Raw genomic sequence first — 16,397 nt, 5'->3', positions numbered from 1 at the left:
AAGACAAAGACATCATTGACTATCATTCTGATTTAACATTTTTCTTGATGTTCTAGACAATGTTATTAGACAAAGAGAAAAAAAACAAGAGGTATAAAAACTGGAAGAAGAGGAGTTAAATTTTCTATTCCTGGAAAAGAAAATAATGATCTATGTGGAAAATCCAGGAAAATCGAGTGAAACACCATTATAATTAGTAAGAAACCTCAATAAAGGACAAGAGCTATAACAAAATTAATATACCAAAATCAATAGTGTATATACATGTTAACAACCAGTTGGAAAAAATAATATACATCCTCAGAGTGCATCACTTTTTCCCAAGCAAGTAATTCTCCTTCCTGATTATCACCTTTTTCCCAGGTGGTTTTCTGTGACTGAAAAGTTCTTTTGCACCTGCCTGTTTTTCTGGGGAGTACCGGATGCTCCTCAAACTCAATCCATATCACCGTCAGGAGATCCTTCTTGACCCCTGAGTATTCTGATACTCCTTTTTCTCTGCTCTGTCCCTCCTTTAGAATGCACACTCTCATAGCACTTACTATACTGCCTCTTTCATTTGACTGTGAGCCCCTTGAGAAAAGGGATCTTGTCTGCATTAACCATGTGATAATTGATCATTAGAGCCAGGCACCTGGCCTGGAAAAGATTAGTTGCTCCATCAGCATCCACAATAGATACTATGTTAGGCTTTTGATTCTTTTAATGTCTTTTTAAAAATTCATTTCTGAGAGAGAGAGAGAGAGAGGAGAGAGGGAGAGAGCGAGCGAGCAAGCAGGGGAAGGTCAGAGAGAGAGGGAGATACAGAATCCGAAGCAGGCTCCAGGCTCTGAGCTGTCCGCACAAAGCCCCACATGGGGCTCGAACCCATGAACTGTGAGATCATGACCTGAGCTGAAGTCGGGCACTTAACCGACTGAGCCACTCAGGCACCCCTTTTTAAAATTTTTTAATGTCTTTTTTTAAAATTTATTGATTCTTTTCATAAGAAATGACCCAAACCTCAAGACAGACTGATAGATAAATGGATAAAGATTGGCAGATAGATAGATAGATAGATAGATAGATAGATAGACAGACAGACAGACATATGATATATTCATAGAAATTAAAAAAGCAGGTGCTGGCTACTTCAATCTACTATTGTTATGTCTCATATGCTCACATTTATGGATTATAATTCTTTCATTGATGAAAGAGTGACTTGTTAAAAAATTGTATTCAGTAAGATGCTGTTAAATTGATGAATGCACAAATATATCTGTTTTGGAAATAAATGGTTACAGATTTTATTTGGTTCCTTTTCTAAAATATTTGTAAATTTTGTTGTGTTAACTTTTAGAATATTCTGACTTAGGTTTTAATTATCATTATCATTAATATTATTGGTTCCCCCAATTTAAATCTCCCACCTTAACATAAAAAAATAGAATGTATAAATACACTTCATTAGCCAGTAATTTTGCTATAATGTCAATATCTATTTTAAAAATCTTAATAGTAGAATTAAAAATATGTAAACATTTTCACCAATGGGAACAAAATGGTTAGGTGCTCCGTAAATGAATGGATAGGTGGGTGGATGGGTGAGAGAATGGGCAAATAAGGGACACAGAGGGACTGTGTGCCCCACAAATAAGAGACTCCACATGATAGCCTAGGTGCTCTCTTAAAAATGAAAATTGGATCATGTCATTCTCTTACATAAAAACATTAGGTGCATGTAAATAAAGCCCCCAACACTAAAAAAGAGTAGTGTGTATAATGTGCTATCATTTGTGGTCTGGGCAGAGAACAAGCATGACATGGGGGAGGGAGACCCTACCAATATATATCTTCTGTGCCTCTTGAATTCTAAAATATATGTTAGGGGTGCCTGGCTGGCTCCATTGGTAGAGCATGCGACTCTCAATCTTGGGGTTATAGGTTTGAGTCCCATGTTGGGTGTAGAGATTACTGAAATACATGCATAAAAGTACAAAAATAAAATATTATTTTCTATAGTTCCAAAATGTTTTAAAATAAGCTTGTGCTTTTTGTAATACAGTAAAACCTTGGTCTGTGAGTATGATTCATTTTTAGAAACATGCTTGTAACCCAAAGCACTTATTTCTTAAAGCGAATTTCCCCATAAGAAATAATGGAAACTCAGATGATCTGTTCCACAACCCAAAAATACTCAAATGAAAATGATTACAATACTGTAATATAACCTAAAATAATAAAGAAAACACAAAATATAAAGACAAACAAATTAACCTGAACTTACCTTTGAAAACCTTCATGGCTGCTGCGAGAAAGACAAGAGAAAGAAGGATTATTGTGCAGGATGACCTTGACTATAACAGAATCATTGCTATTTACTGGCTCAATGGAATCATTTACTTTTCGTGCAACTTTAACAAGGAACCTATCCAATGACCTAGAATGAAGCAAAGCATTCCTAAGCTTACTCTTCTATGGAAAAGCAAAGAACTGTCCATAGGTGCTTTGAAGTGACCACAAAAAACAAAAAAAAAAAAAAACACTAGTGCCAATTGTGGGCACCTTCCAATGTTCTGAAAAATCACTAATATCTGCCAATCACCATGGCCTAAGACCAAGTATCCAAGCATGGGAAATGATCACCTACAATTCCACAGTGAAAGAGTAAGGGAGAGCAAGAGAGCGCACACGGGAGAAGAACCATTGGCTCAGTTGTAGTCATGTAACATTTGATGTTAATGTACTACTTGTATTGCAAGACATCACTCGTTTATCAAGTTAAAATTAGAAAGGTTTTGCTCATTTTGTGGAACACTCGCAGAACAAGTTACTAAATCCAAGGTTTTACTCTAATTGTTTCTAAAGAAAACTTCAAAAATAACACGTCTTTAATTACCTTATGGTCTTTGGAGCTAGTTCCTCAGTGTTTTAAAGCCATGCATGTGTTTTTTACTATGTGTTCCAAATGAGTAGTTTGAAAAATGGCAAACCTTGTTGCCCTTTTTAAAAATACACACCCATCTTTCTTTGCTTGGATCTAATATGTGCTAAGTTGTCTTCCTATTTTACTTCGTGATTTATGTCAGTGGCTCTTCATCTTTAGTGGAGATTGCACCAAGGAAACTGTTAAAATGCAGATTCTCAGGGTCCTATTCCCAGAAATTCTCAGTGGGTCTAGCCTGGGCCCTGGAATCTGCCTTTTAATATCACTACAAGAGAAGCGAAATAAGTCAGGCAGAGAAGGACAAATATCATATGTTTGCACGTATAGGAGGATTAGGAGGAACTTAACGGAGGACCATGGGGGAGAAGAAGGGGGAAAATGGTGGGGGAAAGGGAGAGAGGCAAACCATGAGAGACTCTTGAATGCTGAGAACAAACTGAGGACTGATGGATGTGGGGGGGAGGGGGAGATGGGCATGGAGGAGGGCACTTGTGGGTATGAGCACTGGGTGTTATATGGAAACCAACTTGACAATAAACTATTTGTAAAAAAAAAAATTTTTTTAAACAAAAACAAAAAAAAGAAAATGATGGATGCCATCTTTGTAATTGAAACCCATTAGAAGAAACTCATGAAGGAAAACTAATGTTCCTAACATAAGAAGGGACTTACAAAAATGCTGACCATATTGCACGTTAAGTATGATAAGGATATCCTAACAATATAGAAATTATAAACAAGTGAATGACATCATCAGATTTGCTCTTTAGTGATATGTCTACGGTAGAAGCTGAGGAAACAATAGTGGAAAGGGTTGTTAGGTATGAAACTATTATATTTGTTTACAAATACATAAAAATGCTCTGAATTTGAGAGCAAATGTAGAAGGTTAATTATCAGAGTGGTGGAATTTACATGAATTGGTGACTGATTAGCTGTGTCTCGGGTAAGTTGATAGCCAGTTTTTTGATCTCTGATTGGTCATGAATATTCATGCCGTTTCATTGCCCTGAGGAAACAGAAAGAGAAGGCTTCCTTTACTGGGGTGCGGGCCACAGGAAGAGGTTATACATGTGGAATGCAGTGAACCCATGGGACATCTAAATAAATGACAGATAAGCAGCAGGGACTTTCCCAGTTCTAAATAGAGTCATAGGCTGGTGCTTATGGCGTATCGGCCCAGGAGTGAGCAGTGACATATGCATATTGACATAACATTTTATAATATATGGCTATATAAAGAATTTTACATTTTAATTTTCACTTTACTTGGGACAGAAGTTAAAAGTACAGCTTTCTGACAATCTCTCTGCAGACTCACTGAATGAAAAGTTTTGGGACTATAATCTAGGGACACTTCAATAAACTCCTTACATCATTCTGAGAGGCTATCAAGTGTGTCAGCCACTGTCATAGGCCCATTTGCTACAAACTTTTGATCTGAGAAACAAGTCGGAGATATATTTAACTGATATTCTAAAAACAAAGTAATCTGTCAAACAAACTTGTGAAATGCCACACACAAAATCTTTCTTCGAGTTGCAAATAAGCATTAGGTTGGAAAATAAATAAGAAATCTGTTTAGTGTGTTTCATGATTAAACTTCATTTTACAAGGCATAATTTTCTTCATACCTATTAGTATCTTTGGAACAGTTGTTTTGTTTTGTTTTGTTTTGATTTTTGTTTTGTTTTTTAACCTTTACCTAGACCAGGAAGATACTGTTTTAGATATGATCATCATGTTGTATACTTTAAAATCACTCAGTGTTATAAGTCAATGATATCTCAACGAAGCTGGAAAAAAATAAATTACAAACGTAAAAAAAAAAATACCACTACAAGAGATTCTAATGCCGGTGTTCCACGGTCTATACTTTTCAAAACATTTTAACATGACTTGTTAAGGCAATTTAGTATTTTTCATATAAAAGTGATGATCCTACATAGTATAGAATTGAGATTTGAAAGTGAGCGCTCCTACTTCTGGGTATGAGCACTGGGTGTTATATGGAAACCAACTTGACAATAAACTATTTGTTTTTTTTTTTTTTTTAAATTTTTTTTAAATTTTTTTTTTTTATTTATTTCTAGGAGAGAGAGAGAGACAGCGTGAGCAGGGGAGGGTCAGAGAGAGGGAGTCACAGACTGAAACAGGCTCCAGGCTCTGAGCTGGCAGTCAGCACAGAGCCCGACGCGGGGCTCGAACCCACGAACCGCGAGATCATGACCTAAGCGAAAGTCGGACGCTTAACCGACTAAGCCACCCAGGCGCCCCGACAATAAACTATTTGTAAAAAATAAAAATAAAAAAAAAATAAAAAGTGAGCGCTCCTTCTGATGACCCCTCCCCCAACACCCCTCCCCCAACACACACATATTACTTACACCTTTATAAACATCTACATTATGTTAAATGCCTGATAAGTGGCTCTCTGTGCACTTTGTCTTCTCTCTCAGCTTGTTGAGAGATCCAAATCTTTATCTAGCCCAATGCTCCAATGTGGCAAAATAAAATTATGTGACAAAACCCAAAACATACGGTTCAAATTTTACTTCTTTTGGCTTAGGGATCAAGTTTCTCTGCCAGCTGTGTAAGTTTCTAGTACCCCCTCCCCCACCCCCCCCAGATCTCTGAGCACAGTGCTAGCCCCTTCGTGTGCAATACTGCCTGCTAAGTCTGGAGGGGGGCTGTTGTTTTATTTTAAAATATCAGTATACATCACTTCTGGTAGCTTTCTGTGCTTTTCCCAGGACCCTTTGATGAGCCCTTTCCTTTGTGAATCTTAAAGTGAAAAGAACATCTGAAAAAGCAGCACAAATGGTTCAGATAAACATCCTGGTGGGTTTTCTACCTTACATAAGTTACCAAGTGTGGGGAGAAGGGACCAGGATATATAGGAGCAGCTCTATGCTACCCCCTGGTGGCAAGAGGCTCCATGGCATCCCAGCCCCACCAGGTATCCTGGCTCTTAGGGTGGATTGACTGCCAAGCTCACTTATGGGCTCTTCAGCAGCGCCAAGCCTAAATACAAATATGGTTAACAGTGGGAGTGGCAGGGAACAAAACACACAAATTTCACTTTCTTCTGTCCAGATGAGAATCATTGGTTCTCATTCTCATTGTGTAACTTCCTTTATTTTTTATTCTTTTGATTTCAGCACAGAGCTTAGGAGCCTTAATGAAGAGATCGGTCAAAAGGCAAATGCCAAAGACCTCCCAGACTCAAAGGACAAGCCTAATAGCACAAAATACATATGCCTAGATCATCACTGGTGAAACTCCAGAGATTTTGAGAAAAGTCATTGTACCCACCAACTGTGACATTCACCTCTGCCCTGACCTGGAACCCTCAGGGTGTGTCAGGGCTAGCTTCAAAGTGATTGTCCCAGAGGTACAATGCAGTGGATTTAGCCTGAAGAACAGAGACAACTGAGCAAGGACAGAGTAACAGTTCATCAGTCTGGAGGATGCTCCATGTCCCCTGAAATTAGGTAAGAAATAACCTTGGGGCGGCACTGGGGGTGGCTCAAGTTCTTTCAGCAAAAAATTCCCTAAGAAGTGCCTAAATCTTGTACTCAGATTCTTCTTCTTTAGGGTCACCAGAAAAAAAAATATTTGATCAGGAATAAATGCGGCCCTTGCCCAAGGCAAGGAGGATGCATTTGATGGCATTTTGGGGTCCATTCCAGCCCTTTAAGTAGAGGTTCATTTAACAGTCTCTGTGAATAGACAAGATGGGACAATGTGAATAGAAGCAAAAACCAATTTTCTTGCAAGATTCGGACAGAAATGACCTCACCTGTGCACAGTGCACACAGCAATCATAGGGACTGAATGCATCTCTGGGATTTCAAGTTCCCTGGCGACAGAAGCAGCCTTTAATGGAAGCTGCTTGCTGAGCTAATGGTCAGGCCCTGAGTGGAAATTCTGAGATCAATAGGCCTTTCTAAATTCAGGAAATCAAGACTGCACCTAAAGCTTAATGGTCTGATAAGAACAGCAAATACATACTGTCCTTTCCTTTCTCCCCGGCCATGCATTTAATTGGCTCACACCCCACTTTTCCTAGAAGTTAATGCTGTCATTACATGCAACCTTTGGTGAGAGGTGAGCAAGGAGAGGTGACAGATCGTGCACAGAAAATCTCACGGAAGATGGGCTTCAGGCTATCAAGCTCCACCTCATTATAAACAGGAACGTTTTTAAAGAATGTTAGTGGGGTCCACTCTGAAGCTGAGTTTCTTCTATGCTTAAGCAGTGTCTCTGCTTTGGTGAGATTGCTAATTGGGTCATATGTTCCTAATTTGGAGTTACAGGTGCTTTGTTTAAGTAAAAGTTTGAATTACACATTTTTAAACATTTTTAAAAATTTTTATTTAGCTTTGAGAGAGACAGACAGACAGACAGAGTGCAAGCAGGGGAGCAACAGAGAGAGAGGGAGACACAGAATCCAAAGCAGGCTCCAGGCTCTGAGCTGTCAGCACAGAGCCCGACACAGGGTTCAAACTCATGATCTGTAAGTTCATGACCTCAGCCAAAATTGGACGCTCAGCCGACTGAGCCACCCAGGCGCCCCTGGATTACACACTTGTTAAATGAGAATTCTTTCCTAGAACAATGCTTATTGAGCGGGGCATTGTAGTGAGTCTCTGATCAGGGTTATTTCTTCCTTGTATTTGGCTTTTATGAAATGTCAAAGCCCAAGTAAAATATCAAGGGAAATGAAGAAAGCCTGAAGAAAATAAATCAGGAAACAAAAGCATGTATCTGAAATATGATCAAATCTTGCCTGTTTAAAAGGGATTCAGCGGTTTCCCACACTTTCTGGAGGCCCAGCTGAGACAGAAGTCCTGGAAGAAAATACTTTTTGTGGGGCACTTGGGCGGCTCAGTCAGTTAAGTGTCTGGCTTCAGCTCAGCTCATGATCTCATGGTTTGATCTGTGAGTTCTAGCACTGCGTTGGGCTCTGTGCTGACAGTGTCAAGCCTGGAACCTGCTTCAGATTCTGTGTCTCCCTCTTTCTCTGCCCCTGCCCCATCCATGCTCTGTCTCTCAAAAAAATAAAAATAAAATTTTTTTAATTAAAAAAAATGAAAGTACTTCTTCATGAGCTAAAGGGAATTTCTGTTCAAGTGAGGCTTCTGAGAGAGCCAGACTCCCAGTCAACAAGGGCCAAAGAGAGATGCTCCACAGACCGGAAGAACTTTCAGTAAGGGCTGGAACACATGGGTTTGGCTACAAAGTGTGATTCATGAGAACATCCCCTCTGTATTCCTCCTAAAACTGAAACTTACCTCATTTTATTATTTTTTAAAATTATTTATTTAGTTTAAGTAATCTCTATACCCAACGTGTGACTTGAACTCATAACCCTAAGGTCAAGAGTAGCATGCTCTTCCAACTGAGCCAGACAGGCGCCCCATCTCCCTCTATTATTTTGTCTGCCAACCCCACTCCCAGCAACCCCACTACCAGCTAGACCGTATGCTCAGAGCAATGCGAATATGTCTGCTTCTTCCATTATCATATCTCAAGTGCCTGTGAGGGTGCTAGTGCTCAATGAGTAAAAGTTAAATTTAAATTGAGCTAAGGTTTGGATATAGTAAGCAAATCAGGCCAAAAAGGAAAAAAAAATTTAGCAATAAGTATCCATATTTAAGAATATCTCATAAATAGTAAAATTACTGTCAGAGTGCAAGAATCAATAACTGAATTCTGAAGTTGAAATCCTCCTGAGAAATCATTAATTTCTTAAAATTTTAAGTTTTAGAAAAAACTATTGCTTTAAAACTAGACTCCTCTTACTCATCAGTATTATCCATAAAAAAAGTATTTAATGGTTTGCTTTGAATTTTAATGAACCTAAACACTAACTTTGTACTAGAAGAGGAAGGATGACTGAAATCACGCCTGGTTAACCCTATTTACACAATTTCTCACCAGAGGCCCACAGGCAAAGAAAGGGACTGCTTACTCCAGAGCCTTCGGAATATAAGAAACCTGCTCAGCCAATAAGTCTAGAGCCACTTCCACAGCTTTCATTTGAACACACTCACAAATTTTTTTCTTGCTGAATTCATCATGAATAACCAGTTACCAAATCTACCAATCTACTTCCCCACGCCTGTCACTTAGGACTCTGTCTTCTCTATCTTCCTTCATTAAGTGGGAGCAGAATAACTGAGGAGAGTGGAAGATGGTGATGGGCAATGGGGATCTGCTTGTGAAAAGCAGATGTTTTAAAGCTATTTTATTTTTCAATACCATTAATGACAGAAAAAAGTAAGATTTAAAGCAGAAAAGAAAGAAAAACAATGAAAAAACAAACATCATCATCAACAGTAACAAAAAAACCAAAAAACAAAAACAAAAACTTGAAACTTAAAGTTTTCAGGGAAAAAAAATGCTTTATAGCATATATGAGAAGACTTAAAGAGAACACTTATTTTAACACACCATTCCTTCAAACAGCTGGGTGTTTTAAAGTTATCTCCCTAAACCCTTTCTACTGTTTTAAAACCACCTCTCTCAAATAATGAGACAAACAGCTCTCTTTTATGAGTACGTACTTTTTATAAAGTGAACCATAACCACATTGAATGTCATTCAAGGGGTTTCACCAAAACCAAAGAGAAGTTCAAAGATAAAACTGCAGAAGATCTGGGAAAGAACGTAGAAGTTCACAGCCACAGAAGTAACCTGCAAGCTGTCCTTAGTCTTGGGCACTTGAAATCAAACCCACAAGCCAATATCCAGAGGCTAAAGGGACCATGTAGGAGGCTACCTGCAAGACAGCAGGGCACAGTCCTATCTCCCCTCGAGGGGTCTAAACTGTAACTCGCGTTCCAATTGCTCTGCAGTCAGGGTGCCCTGGATGGCTTCGCAGCCCGGGTTGAATACTGAGTAGGCGCTCTTCTCTCCCTCTTTCCTCTCTTCAGGGCCACGTGTCCCGACATACATCCAGTAGAACAAGGACAGGACGAAATAGGCCAGGCCAAATTCCAGTTCCACAAACAATCCCAGCAAGACCAACCAGAGAAGAACCTTCAAGAAGGTGATGTTGATCAGGAAAGACTGGTCCTGCGGCGAAGGCAGAGGAATGGCTATGTTCCGTGGTGGCTGTGATGTGCTGCTCCCAAGATGAGCCACTTCCTAGGACACACAAACAGAAGTAAGAATAAAGGGTAATGGGGCTCAGAGGATCAAAACCAATCTGGAGACACAGCTCTCATTGCTCTGGGAAGGCTTCCGGCTCATTGATTTCTATTTTCTTGTCCTGCTGTCTAAAACGGTCATCTCCAAAGAGCTCACATGCCCCATTCTGACTGAATCAAAACTGATCTGCACTTAGTGAGCTGTGACCTGATAAAAACCTTAAAGCATTCAGGTGTATTCCCATTTATGGGAGTCATTTCCTCAGATTTGCCTGCTACTAATAAGAGCTAATTTGTGCCCCATACAAAAACTCCCTGGTAAGTGATAATGCAGCCGTCACACCTAATGCTTCACACACAGAATCAAAGCTTATTGATTTGATTAGATGAGCTACAGTTTTGTCAGTGGCATGATTCTAAAATGAGGACTATATGAAACAGGAAACAAAAAAATCCCTTTCACTTAACTAAAAATAAATCACCATTATAGCCATAACCTTTCCATCCCAGGACCATCCTACACACCACCAGGCCCAGGCAGTGTCTCCTAATTGGACTCCTTACCTCCTCCCTGCTGGGAGTCTCCAAAGCATCCTATGTATAGCTGCTACATGGAACTTCCTAAAACATACACACACACACACACCCAACCTCTTGTTCACAAACCTTCAACAAATTTTACTGCCTACAGGTTAAAATTTAAACTTCTTGGGCTGGAATCCAAGCAAGGCCTTCCATTTACTCAACAGACAGAAATGCCAGTACATAGGCCCCTGGGTTGGGTGCAAATGAGAGATACAGATATTTAGCTAGCTTTAGGGAGGCTTGATCTCTAGTCCAGTATTTTCCAAACTTTTTTGGGTATGACCCATAATAAGAAATAAATTTTGTATTGTGACCCAACATATATATTATATATATATATATATATATATATATCTGAAAACGTTCCACAAATCAACAAAATATCTTCACCGCATATGAAATTCTCATCTTCTATTCCATTTTTTTAAATTAATTTTTAACACAGGACTAGATCCTCTAAACTGATTTCACCACCCATTAATGGGTCACAACTTACAGTCTGAAAAAAAATGATATAAAAAATTAACTGTACGATACAATCCACTGCTCTACTCCAGTTCAACAGGGATGACTACCCAAAGACAGTGCCCACCTGTATCCTGGGACAGATTCCACCTTCCTCTCTGTTCCTTCCAGGCCAGCGCGACTGGTGAATTGTGTATGCTTGACCTCCGCAGCTATCAGGGAGGAATTCCCCCTCTGCCTGTCAGATTACTTACTGCCTCTTTGTCTCACAGAGCATCAAACTATTTGCTGGTTAAGTGTTGTGTTTTTAAGTTTATGTATTTATTTTGAGAGAGAGAGTGCAAGCGGGGGAGTGGCAGAGAGAGAGAGAATTCCAAGCAGGCTCCACCTGCCAGAGCAGAGCCCAATGCAGGGCTCGTGACCTGAGCCGAAGTCAGACATTAACCGACTGAGCCACCCAGGCGCCCCAAGTGTTTTTCTTTTAATACAGTTGACATGTGTCCCTAGATTGCTACCAGGAGGCCAATGGACCAACATTTATTATCTTTCAGGGTCTCCAGATACAAACAGAGCACCCCGCATGTAGGTTCTCATTACACGGCATAACTTGGTTCATTTCTTCAATTATATTCCCCATTCCTCCCATGATCATTTAAAAGGGGACCACAAATATCATTTGGTCTTGATAAGAAATATAGGTCATCTGATTTATACTGCTTCAGAAATTCTATTTTGCTGCGACCTTCTTTTCTACTGTTAACGTTGTAATTATTACCTTTCAAGTTAGACTGGAAAAGCCCTGAACATGCCATCAGCTACACACCCCCTCCCGACACACACATTTGTTAAGTAAATACATGTCCCTTGCAGATTTGACCAGCGTGCACAGTAGGGAAATCACTGAAAGTCTCAGCAGGGAACTAATATAATCTGATTTATATTTAAGATGACTCTGCCCGCCAGGCAGAGAATGGGCTAAAGGCTAAAAGCAGGGAAATTGTGAGTAGCTAACACAGGAGGCCCAGTGAGAGAGAAGGGCCTGGCATAACTAGGGCGGTGACACAGAAGTCAGAAAGAAATGATCGACTGATGATTGCAGAATACATTTTGAATGTGTACAACTTGACATTTACTGTAAACTGAATTTATTATTGAGAGAGTATAAAAAGAGTAATGCTTATGGCCACAGTTTACAAAGTGCTTCAAGATCCCCAATCTCCTGTAATTGGGAGACAGGCACTGCTAATCCCAATTTATTGATGAGGAAACACTGAGATGTTAAGTAACTCCCTTAAAGTCACACAGCTAGTGACTGGCAGAGACGAGACTGGTATAGGATCCTAGCATGGTCTCCTTCCATAGCCCTTTGTACTTAATTAGGGGCCTTTATGGGGAATGGTAAAGGGAAGGGTTAGAGAACTAGGAGATGGGGGAAGGGGCCAAACCAACTGACAAAGGGAACAAACAAGAGGAGAGATATAGAAATTCCTCTACCTCCTTTGGCATTTGCTTTAGTACCAGCGTGGCTCCTGCTATAAAAGTTGTGTATGGAAGTGTCTGTGGTCATCACAGCACACAGAGGCATAGCTTAGGACAAGTACTTCCATTTCCCAAAATCCCAAGCTGCTTCCCACCTCAGGGCCTTTGCACATATGATTCCTTTTGAGAGGAATGCCCCCTTCCCCTCACATCACCTGGATAGCTCCCTCTTCTACAAATCTCAGCAAAAATGTGACCACATGGGCCCTTGGCCTTGTCCCGGGTTTCTTGAAGAGTGGCTCCTTCATATGAAATGCCACCTCCTCAGTGAGGTCCTCCCTGCCCACTCAATTTAAAGTAGCACTCTGCCCCTCTCACCCCCAGTTCACTATCACAGCATCCTGTTCTTCCCCCTTTCATAGCATCCATTATTCAGCTCTTTTGTTTATTTTCTGCTGCCCCAAATGCAACTTCTGTGAGAACAGGGCTTCATCTGCCTTTATCACACTGTTTCCCGGATTCGGGACAGTAGGTGGAACAGAGTGGGCACAGGATATAATTTTGCTGAATGAATGAATGACAGCAAGGAAAGGGAAGAAATTAAAAGGTGATTCTTGGGTTTGAGGGAATGATGCAAAGGCCGTGCTTAGCCAGGTGACTCCAGGTGCATTTGAGGAGTGGGTCGGCCTGGGCCAAGGGCTGGAGGGGAGGAGTCACAGGGTGAGTGTGGACACCTTGGGGCTAAGACCCTGCATGGGGACTGCTGCAGGGTATGCCTGAGGAGGGAGAAGGGGGTTTCTGCGGGCTTGAAAAGAGTCACAAGTGGTAAAGCTTGTCACAGAAAGAAATATTTGATCTCGAGGACTGCTTTCTTCAAGCTAAATTCGAGAGTGGAGGAAGGAGGATATGGATGCTTCCTTATCAATGACAACCAAGAAGCAATTACAAATAGAAGGCTAGAGAACTTTCTGACAAGCCACTGTGTGTCTCCAAAATGATTAAGAGAGATGAATTATAAATTGGGAGAAAGAAAAAAAAAACAATTTAATGAGAATTTTCACACCAGAACAAACCCAGGAATGATAACTGAGCCAATGAAAATGAGCTTAAGACAGAGTCCCTTATGAAAAACAGAGTAATTACTAAGAGCCGACTGGAGGTCCAGCATTTCCTGTCTTCCTTTTGTCGGGGCATCAGCATTTGGGTTTTTAATAATGGAAACTTTCTCCAAGTTCAGCTTCTCTGGGTCCAATTCAATGATCTCATACTCCTTTGGAAATGAGACACGCAGGCAAAAACTCATTGTGTGGGCCAGACATTGTTTTTTCACTGTAGAGAGGAAAAAGGGCAAGGGAAGTAGATTCTAAAATCTTAACCAATTGTGCTCAGCGAGTTCTACTCAACAATGAACTTATCTTGAGACAAACCGCACGCAAGGAAATGGATTGTTTGAACCCTGCGGCACTCTCTTTCTGCGAGTCTGATGGGACCCTCTGTGCCATGGAGAATAGTATCTAATCAAAACTGAGTAACAAGTTCTCCTTGGTTTAAAAAACTTGCCTAAACCCAGATGTTGTACAATAATAAATGAACTAAGAGAAATAATTTTAAGAGGAGTAAGGTACACTTCTGCTCCAAGAGATTTTCATTTTCAAAAGGAATTTTTTGGCTCTTATTACATTTTTGAGATACAAAGGCTTTGTCACAGATTGTCTCAAGGCATTATTTTCCCTCGATGTTGTGTCCTGTATTCCAACATAGAAAGTCTAATCCACGCACAAGGCACCTTGCCACTCTACTCCTGAGTGAAAACGAAATGAAAATACAAGATGTGAACCGAGTTCATCTGAACATTAAGAGAATACTAAAGAATTAAAGGGTGGAAAGGCTATCATACTAATGTAAATAATGTTTTCACCTCAATATTCACTATTGAACTTGAGTAGGTTTCCCTAGTTCAATAGAGGTGCACAAGCATCTGCGGCCTCTGGCAGTTACACAGACCACACTTTTGCAAGTTTGTATTCAAATGCTATCTCTAAAGCGCAGACTATCTGGGCTATGGGCTGCTTGTGTCCCAGGTGCAAAATCAAAGGAAGCCTTCATTACTGCCACTTCTTAGCAGTATCCAATTAGACCTTTTACCCTCCATTAGCGGAGGGCTGCAACTGAAGGCGGTGGTAGATAAGTTTCCGGCATCACAATAACTCAACTCGCTGTGAATAACTCAAGGGCAGAGGTGTTTTTTTCCAGGGCCCTAGACCCTCGCTTCCCGACAGGAATCAGGATCTGCGTGGGCCGTGGGCTGGAAAGAAAATGTCAAAGCCACGGATCAGTGCTGACACGTGTGGCCGGAGACGCCAGCCTCAGGCCCCCCGCAGGCGGGAGGCGCCAGCAGCCCCTCCCGGCCAGCGAAGGTGGGAACCAGAGGGAGGGAGGCGGTTCGCGCTTGGTGGGCGGGAACCGCTCCTCGGTGGGGGCGTGGCCTGCAGGCCAACACGCGGTGGGCGGGCCATGGGCGTGGCCTCGGCCGGAGGTTCCTGGGAGGCCACGACGGCGTCCCTGAAGCCAGGTCCCGGGAGGGCGAGGCCTTCCTCTCACCTGAGCGAGGCCGGGGTGGGCCCGGTTATTCGCAGGCCTCGGTTTCCACATCAGGAACCGTTTTAGCCAGCCTGGAGCTGCCTTTGGAGTCGCAGCTGCTTCCGCCTTCTTCCCTGAGGTTTGTGCATTCTGGCCGGGTTCGGCCGCCAGTCCGGCCCGTTTCCTGGCCTCCCGGAACTCCGCTAACCGCTGTTCCATGGCGCGCGCCCCCCTCCCCCGCGCCTTGGCGCGCGCACCGGCCGGCCGGGCTCCTGCCCTCCGCTTTGCCCGTCGCCCGGCCGCAGTGCGCCTGCGTAGCGGCGGTTCTGTGCCGCGCGTGCGTGCTGGGGGCCCGGGGCTCGGCGGGCACCAGTGTTTGTGACGTTCATTGGGCTGAACGTACAGCTAATAGTACCCTCTGAACACTCGAGGACGCAGTGTCAGCCTCTCAGGCTAAACGGTTAAGCATCCAAAGCATAGGGGCAGCCTCGCTGGCCTAGTCGGAAGAGCGTGCGACTCTTGATCTTGGGGTTGGGAGTTCCAAGCCCCACCTTGAGTTAGAGATTACTTAAATAAATAAAAACTTTTAAAAAGATGTAAAACATAAAGACTGTTCCATTGTCCCCTTCTCTTCCGCGGGCTCTTCTGAGGAAAGCTCTGCAGCGCTCCACCTCACTTCAGGGATCTGGTCCCCCTCAGGTGGAACATCCTTTTAGCAGTTAGGCGCTACGGTTGCACGCCAGTTTCAAAAGGTGGCCCCAGGGCATTAGAGAAGGACCATCATATCTGGGAGGTTCTGGTGTCAGTAGGAACACAGGAGAGTCCCCCCCCCTTTCCTTTTAACAAGTACACCGACTTTTTAGCGCTTCGAGCTCACCGCTCACATAGCAGACAGGCAGGCCATGCAGACCTTTGTCATTGCTTTTGCCACAACGCAGACTACCTCTCCATGTGCCTACATAGGTCAGAAACTTAAGGGGGAAAAGAAAAAACACTTATTGAGGTGCAACTTAAAATACACAAATCTTAAGTGTAGTGCTAAATAGGTTTGTAATTATGAATACACCTCTATACGTATTGTGCTGTTTGGAAAAAGAATGTTTCTGGTGCACTGAGGGCGCCCTTATGCCCTCTCCCATCACCAGTCATCCAAAAGATTCAGGTGTCTGTTACATTTTTAAAGCTCTTAAGCATCTAGCAAA

General features: G+C 42.0%; 1 protein-coding gene across 2 annotated transcripts; it reads right to left on the bottom strand.

Annotated features, from left to right (window-relative positions):
- Window positions 1-3,821: 3,821 nt before the first annotated feature.
- SAYSD1 (SAYSVFN motif domain containing 1) lies at window positions 3,822-15,509 on the bottom strand. Of its 2 annotated transcripts, XM_039235305.1 has the most exons (3): window positions 15,217-15,509; window positions 9,717-10,084; window positions 3,822-3,938 (listed from the first exon to the last, which is right to left on the bottom strand). In XM_039235305.1, exons 1-2 carry the CDS (start codon window positions 15,412-15,414, stop codon window positions 9,740-9,742), a joined length of 543 nt encoding a protein of 180 aa, XP_039091236.1. In that variant the 5' UTR covers window positions 15,415-15,509; the 3' UTR covers window positions 3,822-3,938; window positions 9,717-9,739. The 2 variants fall into 2 exon arrangements, with proteins under 2 accessions (XP_039091236.1, XP_039091235.1); XM_039235304.1 differs by lacking the exon at window positions 3,822-3,938 and having other exon boundaries at window positions 9,486-10,084.
- Window positions 15,510-16,397: the final 888 nt, after the last annotated feature.

This window comes from Hyaena hyaena, unplaced genomic scaffold (genome assembly GCF_003009895.1).
Source record: "Hyaena hyaena isolate Hyena2069 unplaced genomic scaffold, ASM300989v1 scaffold_96, whole genome shotgun sequence".
Classification (NCBI taxonomy): domain Eukaryota; kingdom Metazoa; phylum Chordata; class Mammalia; order Carnivora; family Hyaenidae; genus Hyaena; species Hyaena hyaena.
Note: the sequence above shows the minus strand (reverse complement) of the source record. Positions and strands in the feature narration are given on the sequence as shown.